The sequence below is a fragment of the Trypanosoma brucei genome, chromosome 10 (assembly GCF_000210295.1).
Source record: "Trypanosoma brucei gambiense DAL972 chromosome 10, complete sequence".
NCBI lineage: Eukaryota > Euglenozoa > Kinetoplastea > Trypanosomatida > Trypanosomatidae > Trypanosoma > Trypanosoma brucei.
Genome location: NC_026743.1, coordinates 2,519,859 through 2,534,853, shown reverse-complemented (window position 1 = coordinate 2,534,853; position 14,995 = coordinate 2,519,859). Strand labels below are relative to the sequence as shown.

Below are 14,995 nucleotides of genomic sequence, written 5' to 3'. Positions count from 1 at the left end.
CTATTAAGATGTTACATTTGGTTGCCATGGTTGAACGTTACTTCTGTCGCTGTTTCGCTGAGTGTTTTTTGCTTCCTGCCGATGCTTTGTCTGGACTGATCGCTAGTCTCAAGAGAAATATTCGAAGTGCGTGGAAGTATTTTTCTCTCTGCACACTGTGAAGTGGTGATGGTCTCTATGCTTTCCCAGCTGATGCCTGGCACCCACCTTGTTTTGTGACCAGCAAATTTTCCATCGAGTTTTTTGACACTCGCTCACCGCTGACTAAATGCTGGACGGTCAACTCCCGAAGATGTGCGCAGAGGGGCACACTAAGTGGGTCGATTTCTTTTCATCGGTTATTTTGATCCACGTTGTTGTATGTCGTTACTTGACTTCGCTCTTTTATGGGAGCGGTTACTGCTCTGGTGTAATTTTTGGCTGTGTTTTTTGCATACGTATTTGGAACGTCGGACGGCTGGCACAGAATCTGTGAGAGGAGGGGTGGCATGATGCCGGAAAGGGCATGAATGTGGAAGCAGGTGCTGCAATAGTGTGCACGCGTACACACATTTCCATGTGATAAAGGGTGCCGCTATATCTCAATCTCCTTTTTTTTTTTGTTGCCTGTATACCTTTAGGTACCGTCTGGTAAAGTTAGCTTAGGTATTGTCGGACGCAGTCCCCTGGCGTGCAGGGCGCGCATCGTTTCCACATCGCCATTATTATTACCTTCACCCAGAGGAAAGGACGCGGAAGACACGTAGTATGTGTTGTGGTCGGCGTATCAGTGCCGAAACCTTTATTCTCCCCGCGCTTTTTTTACTAACTTCGTACTCTATCTTCTCGTTCTGCGTGTTCATTTTCCCTCGGTTGCTCGATGCGTTGGGACAAGCGTTTTTGCAGCCGTTCATAAGGGGAATCCGGCAACCGACCTCTGCAACCCCTTTGCATGTAGAGCACCTGCTTAGTATTTCAGCTGGGAGTTGGGGTTTGTTTGGAGTTTCTGCAGTGCTTTTCAGTTTCACTGTGTGGGCGTATGTGGCGGCGGCGACGACAGATCCCGGCCGTGTGCCGTATGCATACCACAAGGGTGCCCCCAAAAGTGCCACACTCGCACTCAAGGTGTCAGGAGCACAACATCACTGTCCCGTTTGTGCCCACTACAAGCCACAGCGGGCACACCACTGTAGCCGCTGCCGCCGTTGCGTACTGAAGTACGATCACCATTGCCCTTGGATCGGACGCTGCGTGGGCTTCTTCAACTACAAATTGTACCTTCTCGTTATATTTTATACATTTTTATGTACCCTTTGGGTGGTTCTCCTGTTGCTTTTGGCCTGTAGCTCTTTCGCCGTGCAGCACTACGAGGCAGTCAATGGCCAGGTGAGGCACCGCCGGGTTGATATGCCGGCTTGGGACAGTAGAAAGTGCTGGGCAGAGGCGGAGGCACTGGACCGCCCCCACTTGCGCGCGAAAGATTTGGTTGTGAGCGCTCAGGCTGTCGCGCAGCTGAGTCTCTTTGAGGAATTCGGCGTGTGTCCCCCGTTCTTAGGAGTGTACGTCTGCTTTTTGGAGGCGTTTATTTTTCTCATCCTTTCTGGTTCGTTGCTGAGGAAGCACTGGGGACTTGCTCGGCGGAATTTAACGACGCTTGACCTCGTCATCCAGCAGACACAGATCGAACAAGGCATATGTGTTCGCCCTCCCGTCAACCCCTTTGATATCGGTGTCAAGGGGAACCTTCATCAGGTATTTGGTGATGGTGACGCAGACGGTGAGCACATCCACGCAAACTTCATAGCCCGTTGGTTCTGCCGCCTGTTACCCGTTGCTGCGTACCCCGAACAGGAGCAATTGCGTTACGCTTCTTCAGTTAGTAGTGAGCGCAGTGCGTTAGTCAGCACTGACCCGGCACTTTGGGCGGGCGGGGCCCAAGCTTCGATTCCCAATTATGGAACGCTTCAAAAGGGAGATTTGAGTGGCGGTGTTGGTCAGGTAACCGTCATTGAGGGGCGTGGGGTGTGTAATGTTTACCACCTGTCACAGGTTTCGAGTCATGTTGGAAGTCTATTAGGTCAAACATTTCCAACTGCGGTACCGTTGACAAGTCCTACTCCTGTTTGATGGGCGTTTAGCACTTAGCACACGGTGGAGATAGTTTGGGAGATCCTTTGATTCGCGTGCAGAGGGATGCAGGAAGCTAGACTTTTGCCTTTTATGTTTCATTCTGTCCCCTCTTGCAGGCGAGGGTGATGAGGTGTGCCAGGCCATGTGTCGGTATGGCGGATTTATCGTTCGTGGGTGAATTGTTGTTTTATTTTTTGACCCACCCCTCTCAGCGGGAGAGGTGCGCGCAGTGGCCCGTGGAGATTGCAGAGGGTAACTGTTTGTTTGTTTGTGTTTGTTTGTTTGTGTGTGTGTGTGTGTGTGTGTGTGTGTGTGTGTGTGTGTGTGTGTGTGTGTGTGTGTGCTTGTGTTGGCCCTAACATTGACACGAGACAGTACACCGTATCACACCGCGGCCGTGGATGTGTGAGGGGAGGACAATCATTTAGGCCGAGGCGCCTGCGTGGTAGTGCTGTGCATTGGGCTGTGGAGCTGCCGTTTGGTTATAGTTGTCGACGTATATGGCCGCTTATTTGCGACGGTGGATGAACAGGTGTTTCTAGTTTTTGATTTTTTTCCTTGTCATTGGATGCGCAAAGCTTGTTCCCTCACCTTTTCTCACCTCTGATTCTTTGTGTTGCTTATCTCCCCACGCGAGCCTCTGAGAGTCATAGTAAAGGAAGCGCTATGCGCAATTCGTTGCGGTTGCGGCTCTCGAGCACATCATCATCTCTGTTACGATCGACTTTTTTGTTGCGGCAATGTGGCAGCGGAGGCTGTGGCTTCAGTGGTGGGCCCGGTGGTTACCCCACTGACGCGGATGCCCTTGCAAAGATCCTTACGCAGGCGAAGAAAGGTTCATTTAATGGATCTTCCTCATCTCCCTCAGATTTCTTCGATGGCCGCTTCGTAGGGGGGAGCCCCACCATGGACCCTGCCATGCTCCAGGACATGCACCAGAAGTTAAACCAATCTCTCACACCGGAGGTGCGTGAGTCCATGAAAGCGATGATGGAAAGCATTCAGCGTGGGGATGGGATGCCGCAAATGGGAATGATGGCATTTGGTGTCGGAGAGAATGAAAAGGGAAAGAAGGTTGCCAGGGGCGCCAAGTTAATGTTTGACCCGAGCACAGGGAAGCTTTCAAAGGACTTTGTTGAGAAGCAATTGGAGGATGATGATCCCATGTTGCCTAAGGAAACTGTTGGTGACTACAACACTGAGGGTGCGATAGAGGTTGAGTTCGAGGAGGATGCGAGAAAAGAAGCATCAGTGAGGGAAAACATACCGGAGGCGGAGGTGATTGTGGAGGAGGTTCTGCGGGAAAAGTGATCGCAAAAGTTAGCCGTAAGATTTGTTATGGAGTGGGAAAGCTTTGTAATATCGGAAACTACAACGTCATTGTAAACTTTTACGAAGAGGAGAGGAAACAACGCGTATTCCCACGGTGGAGGTGTGGTCGATGGATGCAGAATGAGGTGACCATCGCCAGCTCACTGCTTATCTTCACATTAACTCCGTCTATGTGCTCAAAGCACCAGAATATCTTCGATTTTTCGCACCGTTTCCGACCGTACAGTACGGAGCAGAAGTTGTTATAAAAGAAGCTGATTGCGTATTTTCTCCCTTTCTTTTTTTCTGCCTCCCCCTTTGCTATTTTGTAGCGCCTCATTGCCAGATTCACACCAACAGTTAATTTATTCCATCTTTAATTCATCCGAATCCTTGATTGTTTGGGGCTCCGGTGGCCGGTTCTGATTCAACTCTCGTGGCAATATTTCCACAGTTCCGTTGCTCTATCGTTGCCACACGCTCAAATACTGAATCACACTGATCTTTTCATTGTTTACACACGCATCCACGTGCTACTTGTTGTTTTTAATTAGACATAATAAGGCTAACACATAAAGGCTCAGAGTTTGCTGCCGCAGTATTTTGGGTGTAAATCCCGAGAGAGACTGAACATGCCGACGGAGACGTTATCATCTGTTTTTGTGCTGGTCGTTCTTCTGCCAACAAGCGGCCTTTTCCCCCGCACTGAGGCGGCCCTTGTGGCCTCGTCGTCCATCGAGTACTGCGAGCGCAGCAGTAAGTTGGAACCATTTCCATGTGAAAAGAAGATGGTGGTAACGCTTTCAGTGGGTGGCGGGCAGAAAGCTGGTGTGGAGGAGGTTGTTCTTCTCCGCGAGGCAGTCGACAAAACGGGTGACGAAAAGGGAAAGCGTGTTGAGTTTGAACCGGTTCGTATGGTAACAACGGAGTCGCCAGTGCGATACCGCTATCCTATTTATTACATAAGAAACTTCAATGCCAAACCATATGAGCAGCGTCTCAGAACAAGTGCAAGCAGTTGGTGCGACGATTCTTCCAACCCTGGATCCGCGACATGCGGCGTGGCGCGTGATCGGAGAGGAGATGTGATTCCGTACAGTCAAGGTTTTTGCTGCTTATGTGGCGCTTGTGCATTGTCAGGAATTTGCAACCCAACTAGCCGCAGCGTTGGAACTTGCAGCGTGACGGGGGATACTGGAATGGCATCGTGCCTTCGTTTCAGTGACCTCTGGTACGGTGGCTATACCATTGGTCGAGGTGTTGTATGGTATGAATTGCAGGTGAAATTGTCAAGTGGGAACAACAGCACTGGGGGAGGCTCCACGGGCTCAAAGGAGTTCACGATGTCTTTGGGGCCGGATAAGTTGACCGCCACGTCAACAGAGTTCGGCGCGTCTGCACGTCTTATAGGAGACTTCGCACCCCCAGAAATGCCTCTTGACCTATCGGGAAAGATGTTGTTTATCCCCTCTGAGCCGCGGGGTCATGAGCGAGTGGGTGCTGGGTATAACGAATGGATTATTGTTGACACCCACCTTGTTTCTATCCGTGGCACCGAATGTAATAAAGTGGGCGTGTCATATGAGGGTTTCGCCACTCAGGGGAGCCGGTGTGACGCGTATCCGGGCGCTTGCTTGGCGAATCAGCTGGAGGATTATCGCGATCGGGACTTGGAAGCGGAGACTAAGGGAGAACGGGGGAAATATATGGCTCGTTTTTTCGCTCCTCTTGGTTTTGACCCGTTAGCTAATGCCAGTGCACCAGCTGTGTCTTACCAGGCCTCAGGGACGTTATCAACAATAGTAACAATAACAATATCCGCTGATAAGTTAAACTTTGTGCTGTCTGTGTCCTCGGGTGTGATTGTTGGTGCAACCGTTTCAGGGAAGGTGGTGCATTCCTATTCGCGGGGAAGCACCATTACCGTGACGGTTCTTAACACGGGGGACATCGAGGCACAGTACACGGTTGTTGTTGGCGAGTGTACGGTTAACGTTCAGCCGATGGTTGCACAAACTGTGTACATACCACCGAAAGGATCAGCGCAGCGACGTTTCACTCTGATCGTACAGGACAGTATTGAGGGAGAGGCCAAATGCAATGCAACGCTGAGAAACGCCAGGGGTGACGTTGTGGACACCCGCGCTATTTCGTTCGGTGTTAAAGCGCTCAAACCAAGCAATGGCTCGCAGGGTGGCAGCACCTCTGAAAATGGAGGGTACAGTGAGGAGGCAAAGGGGGAGTCGCAGTGCCAACAGTGCAGTTGGTTCAATCTTTTGTGTTTTCTGAGGCATCGATGCTGGTGGCAACCGCTGGTGTACGTCCTTCCTTCAGTGACCCTGTTAATGCTGCTGCGCAGGTTCCTTGAGAGTCAGTCAAGGTCCCGCCCAAGACCCCAATTACACCCTGATGAGCATGAACTGAGAAATACCGGTGCCATCTCTTCGTGCCATCTTCCCCGCGCACCGTACGTTAACACAGTGCACTGAATGCAACCATCAACTCGTTTGCCAGATGGTTATTTGACTGTTTGTATTAATGCATTCGTGTCGATTCTTACGCCCATCCTTATTTATTTTATAATCCTCTCTCCTTTCGACTACAGCATTTCTTGTACGTCGTTACTGTTTCTTTACTTTTTGGTTTAACGCCGTGTCGTTCTTAATTTACTTGACGAGGATTGTTTTTATTTCCCTCTTTTGCTAGTTTTATTTATATAAAATATTTTTTTTGTTTTCTCTCCCTTTCGCATACTATTTTTTTTCTCTTGTTTGTTTACACTTCCTCGCCTCGCCTCGTTCCCTTTCTCCTTTACCACAGGAAGGGGGGTTTTATGCGTGGGTTGGTTGGCCGACTCTCTTTCCACGAGAGCGAAAAGTGCTCCTGCTCTTTATTCGTTTTGTTTATTTTATCGAGGTGTCCTTCTTTTTCCCACGGTAGCTCCCTTGTTTACAATAGCGGAGGGAAAGCACTGGGGGTTGGTTCCTTGTCAATGCTCGAGAAGGATGCTTACAACACTCATTTCTTATATATTCTTTGTACATCTCTCACATTTATCATCACTCTTCTCTTTTACGTGACGTGCGCCTTAGTACAACATCATTGCCGCTTCTGCCTTGTCTTCCCTTTGCCCTGTAGTCCTTCAGACGAACTCTATTATCCTGTTGGATGCGTATCTGAGGCGTTTCATGCTGTAGTCTGAAGCCATCGCCTTAAGTTTATCGTATGTAACCTGCTGCCATTGAGGCGGGAGAGCACCAGCGGGCATTGCTGGAGAGGGAAACCAAAAAACCGCTTGTTGGGGTTGTTTTTTGTGGTTGGCTGCTCAGTGGGGAAGAAGAGAGAGGACTGCAATCCGTCACTTAACGTGAGTGATATGTATATGTCTGCTTGTGTTTGGTTACATGCAACGTGAGGCAGACACATGTGGTAATATTTCTAAGCACAAACACGGGTATGTGCAGCCGACTTCTCCAGTTGCCTGTGAACTCAACATTCTTTCCCAGAAAAGGCGTACAACACGGTTTCTCAGGAAGTGAGGCCGCGGATGGGTCGCCATTTGTGTGCTCTGCGACTTTTCCCCTCTTCCCTCATATCTGTGTGGACTACTCGAGTGATTCTTTCGCACAATGTTGATATGGGTACAATCTTTTTTGTAAGCAGTTCCTTCTGATTTGGCTGCACTCTGTTGTTTTGATGTTGTGAGTTTGCTTGTTTCAATAGAGTTGTGCCGGGTTGTGGGAACATTCTGCGGCCATTATTCTTTTTAGATGCAGCAACCCGCACCACAATTTGTCGTTCTTAAAGTGGAATATGGGGTCTCTTCTGCTCAGCAGTTAATCATTGGTGAAGATAATCATGTCTCGTATCACTTTTTATTGTTTTCGAGAACTTTGGTGCCGTGCCCAGGATTTGTAAGCCGCTTTCACTGGTGCGTTGCCCTTTTCATGGTATTTAAACCGTTGCGAGGTGTACGCACCTTCACTTTTCAATCTGCTGTCTGATGCCGCACTCCTCTCCCAACTTCCCTCATGATTGCCGTTGAAACTTTTTTCTTTGACATGCCTTCACCTTCGCTAGCGGTGAGTGGTCGCTTAACCCCTTGTACGACCGCAGTTGAGGGACGTAGAGGGGAGGTAATCCCCGTTTTCCGGCCTTTAGAGAACTTATAGAGTAACTAACGGGCAAAGGGAAAGCGAACTTACATATTCCACGTGTTAGCAAAAATTGCTCTCGTAATGGCAAGGGTTTGCAAGCGCGAGAAGAAGGAAGTCAAATGCGGAGAAGGCTGCGGAAGAGGCCGCTCGTCAACAGGTGCACTTCTCGAACCCTGCAAAGCCAACGGCACCATGGCGACCTCGTGCTCGAGGCGGTCCCCGGTGAGGGGAGGAAGTAAGGCGGCGATGTCGAAGCACTCTACGAAACACGTCGCCAAAAGTAATGGAGATGTTGGGCAACAACCAACTCTTCGGGACCCTTTTCCACCCGTGTTGTGGATAGCGCCTGTCAAGATGATGTATTCTCCCGGGCAAATTACTGCTGCGGGCCTCGACAACGGGCGCTCCGTTGCCGCAGCTGTTCGGTCGGTTTCTAGCAGGGGAAACTCGGTAGTCAGTATGTATTTACGCCAGATGCGTGTTGCGTGCACCTCCTTTAGTGGAAAATTGCTAAGTGAGAGTGGGAACGTCGCCGCGTCCAGTTTTGGTGGTGGGTTTGGTAGTCTGTCTGTGACGGCTGGACTTAGTCTCTACAGTCACATATATGAGTTGCATCAGTGGTTCTTTTCCGGGGGCGCACTGCATTCAAACGGGCGACCCCGAGTTGTGAAGAATGGTTGGCAAGCATTGTGCAACAAGAAGAACTCTTCATGGCGCATCTTGATGGATGTGTTGGACTCTGAACTGGTCCTTTCAGACGAGAACGCCGCATGTAGTGCATTAACTTTGGTTTTCAATTTGCTTCGTTCGCTGCCTTCGCGGCGCCGCAAACGCGTTGTGCGTTTGTGTGCTCGGCTGCAGCTTCCCAGGTTGTGCGACTCTATTCTTAAGGTGTACGATCCCGCATTCACGGACGCACTCAAGGTCCGCTGGGACAATCCACGTAAGGATTCGCGTAACTTGGCTGATGATGATTACTGTGACAGCGAGTCTGGAGGGCAGGAGGTGCAAAATTTAGTGTTTCATACCATACCCTTGCGTTCGCTGGGGCCCGTGCGCGTATATGAGGCGGTGGCGCTACTGATGGGGTTATGTGGGACGGTGAGTGGAAAGGTGCTTAGCGCGGTGCGGCGTTTAAGGCTTCTGTCTCTACTTTTGCGCGCGTCAAGGCAACTCTTTGCAACAATTCAGAAGATGTTGACCAACATGGATATCTCCGGCGAGGATTCTATCGCTTCTCATAGTGTCACTTCCCTCCCTAGCGTTAATTACCACCAGCGCATGGCCGCAGTCGGGTGCGTCAAGAATATTTCCGATGCTCTGTTGCATATGTTTGTTGCATTTTATCAATTGTCAGCGTGTTCTTCGATTGCCGAATCCATGTGTTTGCAAGGCGTTACACTTTCCATTCAGGTTGGGAGAATGGTGCAAAGTCATCTCGTTCAATCCCCTGCCTCGCAACGTACGGTTCACACTCCCCTTGACAGGTGCATAGAAGCACTTGGCTTATGGTCAGTAGAGCTGCTTTCTAGACTTTGTTGCAATATGAAGCGCAGCAAACGGGGACTAGAGGTGGCTCGGCAACAGCGCGTTGTCGATCTTCTAATTGCGTTCAGCACACTACATGCAGAAAATGGAGATCTTATGCTTTCGGCTCTTGACGTTTTGCATGTTGTGACTGAAATGGATGCTGGCTGCAATGAACAGTTGCATGATGAGTCAGGGGCGCTCTCTTCGCTTGTGTCTGGGGCTGTGGCCGCTTCTGAGGCCATGAAGCACCCCGCAACACATTGGCACAAGCTGTTCTTGGGATTTTACAAACTTTTTGGCATCGTTACTCTTCCTGGCGAGTTAAGTGTGCTGCAATGTGTTGAGCAAGTCTCTTCCACAGTGCGTGTTGTTCCTACCCTGCCTTTGCTCCCTCAGCATCAGCGGAAGGCACGGGGGGAACAGGAGGATTCCCTGTCGCATATTCATCTCCCTCCGGGCGCAAAGGTTGCGACCGAAGTGCACGCGCCCCCTCTGGTGGACGCGGAACCTAGTTTCTTTTCTCCAGAGTTGCGCGTTGACAGGTGTGCCAGGGGATATATGTCTCTGCTCCCGCCTGCAAATGCTTCGGCGATGGCTGGAGCAGCACATATTCCGTCTACATTTACCGCCCCAAATGGGTTGCCCTGGGATTTTTTTGACGAAGGCATACCATTATGTCAAGAATTTGTCTCATCGGATCGTCCGGCAGCGGAACACCCCGTGTTGAGCAGCGATTACTCCCTTTCCCTCGATGAACAGCCGAAGCTGCTTCTGCAGCCATCTTTGGAGACGCGAGTACGAGTGATGAAACGACTAATAGGGCGTTTGAGCATGTGTCCGCGATTTTCTGATTGTGTTGTCTACGAGAGGCCACCGTTGACCGTGGCGTCACAACCGCAGGATGTATTTAATATGTGTGACAGGGAGGCGAAGAGGTTAGAGAGTTCGCTGAGGTTCCCTCCGCCGCTTCCGTCCGGGGATTTCAAAGGCGTTTTAAAGTTTAGGTCCAATTTTGAGAGCGGTAACCTACAGCGCGCGATCGCTGTCGATGACATGGAGTACGATCTTGTGTTAAGCCCAGATACTAATACAAATTGTCATGTTCAGTGGTTCTGCTTCAGTGTGGAGGATTACGCACCTGGGGCGACGTACCATTTTAACATTCTCAACATGGAGAAATCCAGTTCAACTTTCAATGAAGGGCAACAACCCCTTATGTTGTTCTTTGAGTCATCAGGTTCTATGGGGGCGGCATCGCAAGCTCCACAATGGAAGCACTGTGGGCACGACATCTTTTACTACAGGAACAGTTATCAGCGGCCGGCCCGCTCCACCACGACTCCTGCTGTCGACAACTCCCCTGCACCGTCGGTGGAGGAAGGCGAGGGACCAAAGAATAGTAATAAACAGCAGAGCTCTGATAGACCAAAGAAAAAGAAGGCAACGAACAAGAAACGCTCGTCACAACGGAAGGAGGAACCGTCACATTGCTATACGCTCAGTTTCAGTATCCAGTTTCCTGAGAGGAAGGGATGCGTGTTTATCGCAAACTGTTACCCGTACACCTACTCGAACCTACTGTCCGACGTTGAGCGGTGGAAGCTTCAAGCAAGCGCGGTGTTTGGTCCTTCCCTTCTGTTTGCGGTGCAGGAGCTGTGTTGCACTCCTGGTGGACTTCCCGTGCCCATTTTGACGCTGACAGCAAGTGACATCCGTGGCAATGTTGGCGTTGAGGACGACAGTAGTGCTATTCACACAGAGGTGGCGGAAACGCCGAGGGAGAGGAAGCTCGGTTCGAGCAATATGGATCCAGAGGAGTTCAGACCCATAAAGGAACGTCCTGTTCTACTTGTTACAGCCCGTGTTCATCCAGGGGAGAGCAACTCCAGTTGGGTCCTTCGCGGTCTTATGTCTTTCCTGTTGTCTAATCGAGATAATTCTCATGCCCTTCGTAACCGATATGTGTGGAAGGTTATCCCCATGCTGAATCCTGATGGTGTCGTTCTGGGAAATCACCGCTGCTCAATTGGCGGTGCCGACCTTAACCGTGACTACGCGAATCCAAATCCAGCGACCAACCCAGTAGTGTATTCGTTGAAGCAAATTGCGCGGCACATTATTGAGAAGGAGCAGCGCCGCGTACCACTATTTGTGGATCTTCATGGTCACTCACGTTCAAAAAATTTCTTGATGTACGGTTGCATGCGCTCGGTCGCAACGTCTAAGAAGAGGCCCGCTGTGAAATTGCCTGCGTCAATCCCTGGTACTGTGGGGTCGGCTTACTCGATCCCTTCGTCCAATAATCGCAAGCAGTCTCTAAATTCCACCGCGTCTCCGGCTGCAGATTCAGTCACCCCTGAGAAGTTGCTACCCATTTTGCTGAGTCAGCTTTCCGCAGCTTTCTCCCTGCCGCAGTGCTCTTTCGCGGTGCAGAAGAGTAAACGACACACAGGGAGGGTAGTGATGTATCGCCAGTTTGGGATACGCATGAGCTACACTCTGGAGGCAACGATGATGGGAGGGTTGGACGATGCCATTGAGGGCTTACCCGGTTGTAACATGCGAGGATTGATGAAACCTGGGGATTACCACGACCAGCGACAGCAATCGAAGGCCAATGCGTTTGAGGGCGTTAGTGGAACTACCCTGAGGGAAGTTTCCTACGGCACTCGTCATTTCGAGAACATGGGGGCTCGGCTTGCCCGTGGTGTTGGACTTCTCTCGACAAACTTCAGTGACAGCTCCTCGGGCTACAGGGCTCTAGTTGAGCGAGCATGGCTTATTCTTGCAACAGCTGGCTCATCCGATGGTATTCAGACACATATAATTGCAAATTTTGGAGGTTCGTACGCTCTTGCGACGCGGAAGGAGCGACGTACAGATCAGAAGGGCATGAATCGTGAAAAGTCCTGTTCGTTCAACGTGTCGCTGGCTGAGCTTCGGGCGGAGGTGCTTCGTACACTTAGTCTGCAACCGCGGTTAGGTGATGCTCCGCCGGCAGTCAGCGGTTCAACGCTTCACGGAGTAATCAGTGATGATGAATCGTCCAATGACGACGATGACGACGACGATGACGACGATGACGACCAGGTTGTGGCTGGAGATGTTGGCGAAGACTGTGAATCGAGTGCTAGCGGGGACAACGATGACGAGGATGATGACGAGGATGATGATGACGATTACGACGACGATGACGATGATTTCGATGAGCTTGACGTGGAGGACAATGCTAGTGAGGACGGCGATGGTGACGTTCTGTACTAGGGAGGGGGAGGTGTAGTTTATAGGGGTTGTAAAATTTCTTTTCACGGTCCAAATTCAGTGCACAACAGCCATTGATTAACTATTGCAAGGAAAGAAAAGTTTTTATGTGAATACGGCGCGGCAATATACAAAGCAAGTTGGATGAAACTGTACAACTACCAATACTTTTTTTTACATTTCAAATGTTGTGATGATTATGTTTACCGCCTGTGTGGATTTGTGTTTTCACGCCATTTCCTTTCCTCATCCCTTTTTGGCTGTTTCTTTCATTTTTGTGTTTGTTCTTTGCCTCCTGCTGCTCCCCTTTCCCGATCTGTTTCTGCGCTTCCCGTGTGTGACTGTGCCTACCATTCAGTGAGGTGTTGCAAGCTTATGGGACTCAGGGACCTGGATCGGGTTCGTGTTACACCGTCTACCGCTACTGGGACCAGTAGCGGTGTCGCGGGCCCTGCCACTCCATCTACCACTAAAACGAGCGGCGTCGCCACCCCTCCAGTTGTCGATGATGAAACCCCATTGAGTACTGAGGGCGGCTCATCGACTGGCCGAGAGGAGTCGTTCGTTGTTGGGATGGGCATTTTGTGTATGGGTGCCTTCACCATCTATTCCGCATGGCGCAGCAGCCGCAGAGGCTCACCACAGCTTTTGTGGGGCGGGGAGGGTCGACGGCTATTGAACGGGGGTGAGAACACGACGCTGGGTGCAACAGGAGCGAAAACCAACTTTAAGCCCAAGCTGGTTCTAGTCAATTTTCCCAGGAAATTGAGGGGACAGCTGCAGCACTGCCTATCGCCGCTGGTTAGTACCGATGAGGTAGAGCTTGTGGACGCTCCTGTTGTGTTCTACCATGAGGCGACGGAGCTAACTGCCGGTAATGTGGCGTCAGTTGTCCGGCGCGAGGTTCTCGCTGCTTTCGATGAACTGGAACGCACTCCTTGTGTCGTTTATCATTCGGCAATAGCTGTAGATGGCGGGGCCCTCGACCCGTTTTGGAGCGCAAGGCGGGCCGTGGACGCGTCAAGGGGTCGTGCGTTCCATGAATGTCATTGTATAGGTTACACTGTCGACGGTAGCCGTGTGGAAGTTCTTGAGCATGACGTACACGGGAAGGTTGCTTCCACTCTTTCGGAGGAGGCTTTTGCGTGTCCGGGGACGGCGCACGGCCTCAGTGGCGTGAGCGAAGCACTTCGTCATCACTTCTCTGTGACCCCCGACACCTTTTCTACACAGAGGACTGAGTGTCTTGATCATGGGAAGCATTTCAAACCGTGTACATCTCATGATCCGAACGGAGGTTCTTGCTCAAGTGCCGTTCGTACTTTGTGGTTGAGCGCTGCACCACTCTTCTCCATGTTTGCTGCGGCGCTTCGGTTCAGTCGCTCTGAGTTTGATGGATGGCATTACCTCTCGGAGCGGCGGACGGGATCTCAGTTGTTGCCGTGGCTGCGGAATGTGCTGAAGTGGGGGAAACCGAAGGGAGAAAGACCTGTCGAGGGAGGCCACGAGGTCGAAGGGGTGCAGGAAAAGGGCTCGCTCATGCTAGAGATTACGATCAGTCAAGATGTATCAACTCTCCGCGGGGCGGGTTGTGACGCTCTACGGGAGGTGCTGGTTGGTGCGTATGGAAACAAGGATAGTGGGCAATGCAAAGGGGTGCGGATTGGGATTTCACCCCAGATGAAAGGTGGCGGCGCCGTTGTTAGTTGTTATTTCCCTTCCAGTCTTTCAGTATTCCAGGCATTACGCGAATCATGGAGAGTTGTGTCTTTTGTGGCACACGCAACTTTCGATGTGGTTTCCTTCCGTCTTCTTGCACCGGTAATAATCGATTCTTCAGGTGCGGGAGTGCCAGTGGTTGACACAAGTGAGACGAGTGTGCCCACTCCTATGTTTCCTCGGTCAAGGCAGGATCTTGAAGCATGTCCCTCGTTCTTCTCCTCGACACAGTACTTTTGTACGCTGTCAGGGGAGACCTTTCTGGATAGCGAGGAGGCATTCAGGCGCATGAGAGAGGGAAATGCACGGGACCTGCATTATGTCATTGTGGAATATTCAACGAACGACCTTGTTGTGTAAATGTTTGTATGCGGGCGCACAAGCAAAAGCATGCGGGGTTTTGGCCTCTGCTCATCATCTGTGTTGCGGGGAAACGGCGGCAGTGCGCTTGAGGGGGGAGGGAGATTTTTTTTTTTGTGGACCGCATAGCTGGGCATGCGCCAAAAAATTTCCCCTATTTTTTTGGTGGGGATTAATGCCTCTAGCTCTGTGTTTCATTTGATTCGCTGTCGAAACTCATCGTTATCGTCTTCGCAACTACTCGTATTTCGTATCGTTCCAATTTTTGCTGTTGGTTTTATCGTTTGCGTGGCATGCATAGCGACCCCGGAGATGGAGGGAGGATTATACCGTGACAGCAGACCTGAGGTCTCTTATCCATACAGGCGGGTTTGGTGCGCGGTCGTGTTAGGTTGCTGTTATGTAATGCATCGGTGGCTTTGCATGCATTAAATGTGGGTTGGTGGTGACAGTTATAGCAAGAATGTCTTCGTATGCGTCTTTCCACACTCAGTCGGCGAGGGATTTGGGCCCCGCCAACCTGATCATGGCCGAGGGTTTGCCTACTG

General features: G+C 50.8%; 6 protein-coding genes across 6 annotated transcripts; all 6 read left to right on the top strand.

Moving 5' to 3' along the window:
* Positions 1–747: 747 nt before the first annotated feature.
* Positions 748–2,106, top strand: TbgDal_X13060 (hypothetical protein, conserved; the record flags this gene model as incomplete). The annotated part of the gene is made up of 1 exon (XM_011780172.1): positions 748–2,106. One exon carries the CDS (start codon positions 748–750, stop codon positions 2,104–2,106), a length of 1,359 nt encoding a protein of 452 aa, XP_011778474.1.
* A 669-nt stretch (positions 2,107–2,775) lies between these two features.
* On the top strand, positions 2,776–3,420 carry TbgDal_X13050 (hypothetical protein, conserved; the record flags this gene model as incomplete). Its single annotated transcript, XM_011780171.1, has 1 exon — positions 2,776–3,420. The coding sequence occupies one exon, from the start codon at positions 2,776–2,778 to the stop codon at positions 3,418–3,420; it is 645 nt and encodes a 214-aa protein (XP_011778473.1).
* A 632-nt stretch (positions 3,421–4,052) lies between these two features.
* Positions 4,053–5,909, top strand: TbgDal_X13040 (hypothetical protein, conserved; the record flags this gene model as incomplete). The annotated part of the gene is made up of 1 exon (XM_011780170.1): positions 4,053–5,909. One exon carries the CDS (start codon positions 4,053–4,055, stop codon positions 5,907–5,909), a length of 1,857 nt encoding a protein of 618 aa, XP_011778472.1.
* Positions 5,910–6,253: 344 nt separating this feature from the next.
* On the top strand, positions 6,254–6,622 carry TbgDal_X13030 (hypothetical protein, unlikely; the record flags this gene model as incomplete). The annotated part of the gene is made up of 1 exon (XM_011780169.1): positions 6,254–6,622. One exon carries the CDS (start codon positions 6,254–6,256, stop codon positions 6,620–6,622), a length of 369 nt encoding a protein of 122 aa, XP_011778471.1.
* Positions 6,623–7,658: 1,036 nt separating this feature from the next.
* On the top strand, positions 7,659–12,371 carry TbgDal_X13020 (metallo-peptidase, Clan MC, Family M14; the record flags this gene model as incomplete). The annotated part of the gene is made up of 1 exon (XM_011780168.1): positions 7,659–12,371. One exon carries the CDS (start codon positions 7,659–7,661, stop codon positions 12,369–12,371), a length of 4,713 nt encoding a protein of 1,570 aa, XP_011778470.1.
* A 141-nt stretch (positions 12,372–12,512) lies between these two features.
* TbgDal_X13010 (hypothetical protein, conserved) lies at positions 12,513–14,447 on the top strand (the record flags this gene model as incomplete). The annotated part of the gene is made up of 1 exon (XM_011780167.1): positions 12,513–14,447. The coding sequence occupies one exon, from the start codon at positions 12,513–12,515 to the stop codon at positions 14,445–14,447; it is 1,935 nt and encodes a 644-aa protein (XP_011778469.1).
* Positions 14,448–14,995: the final 548 nt, after the last annotated feature.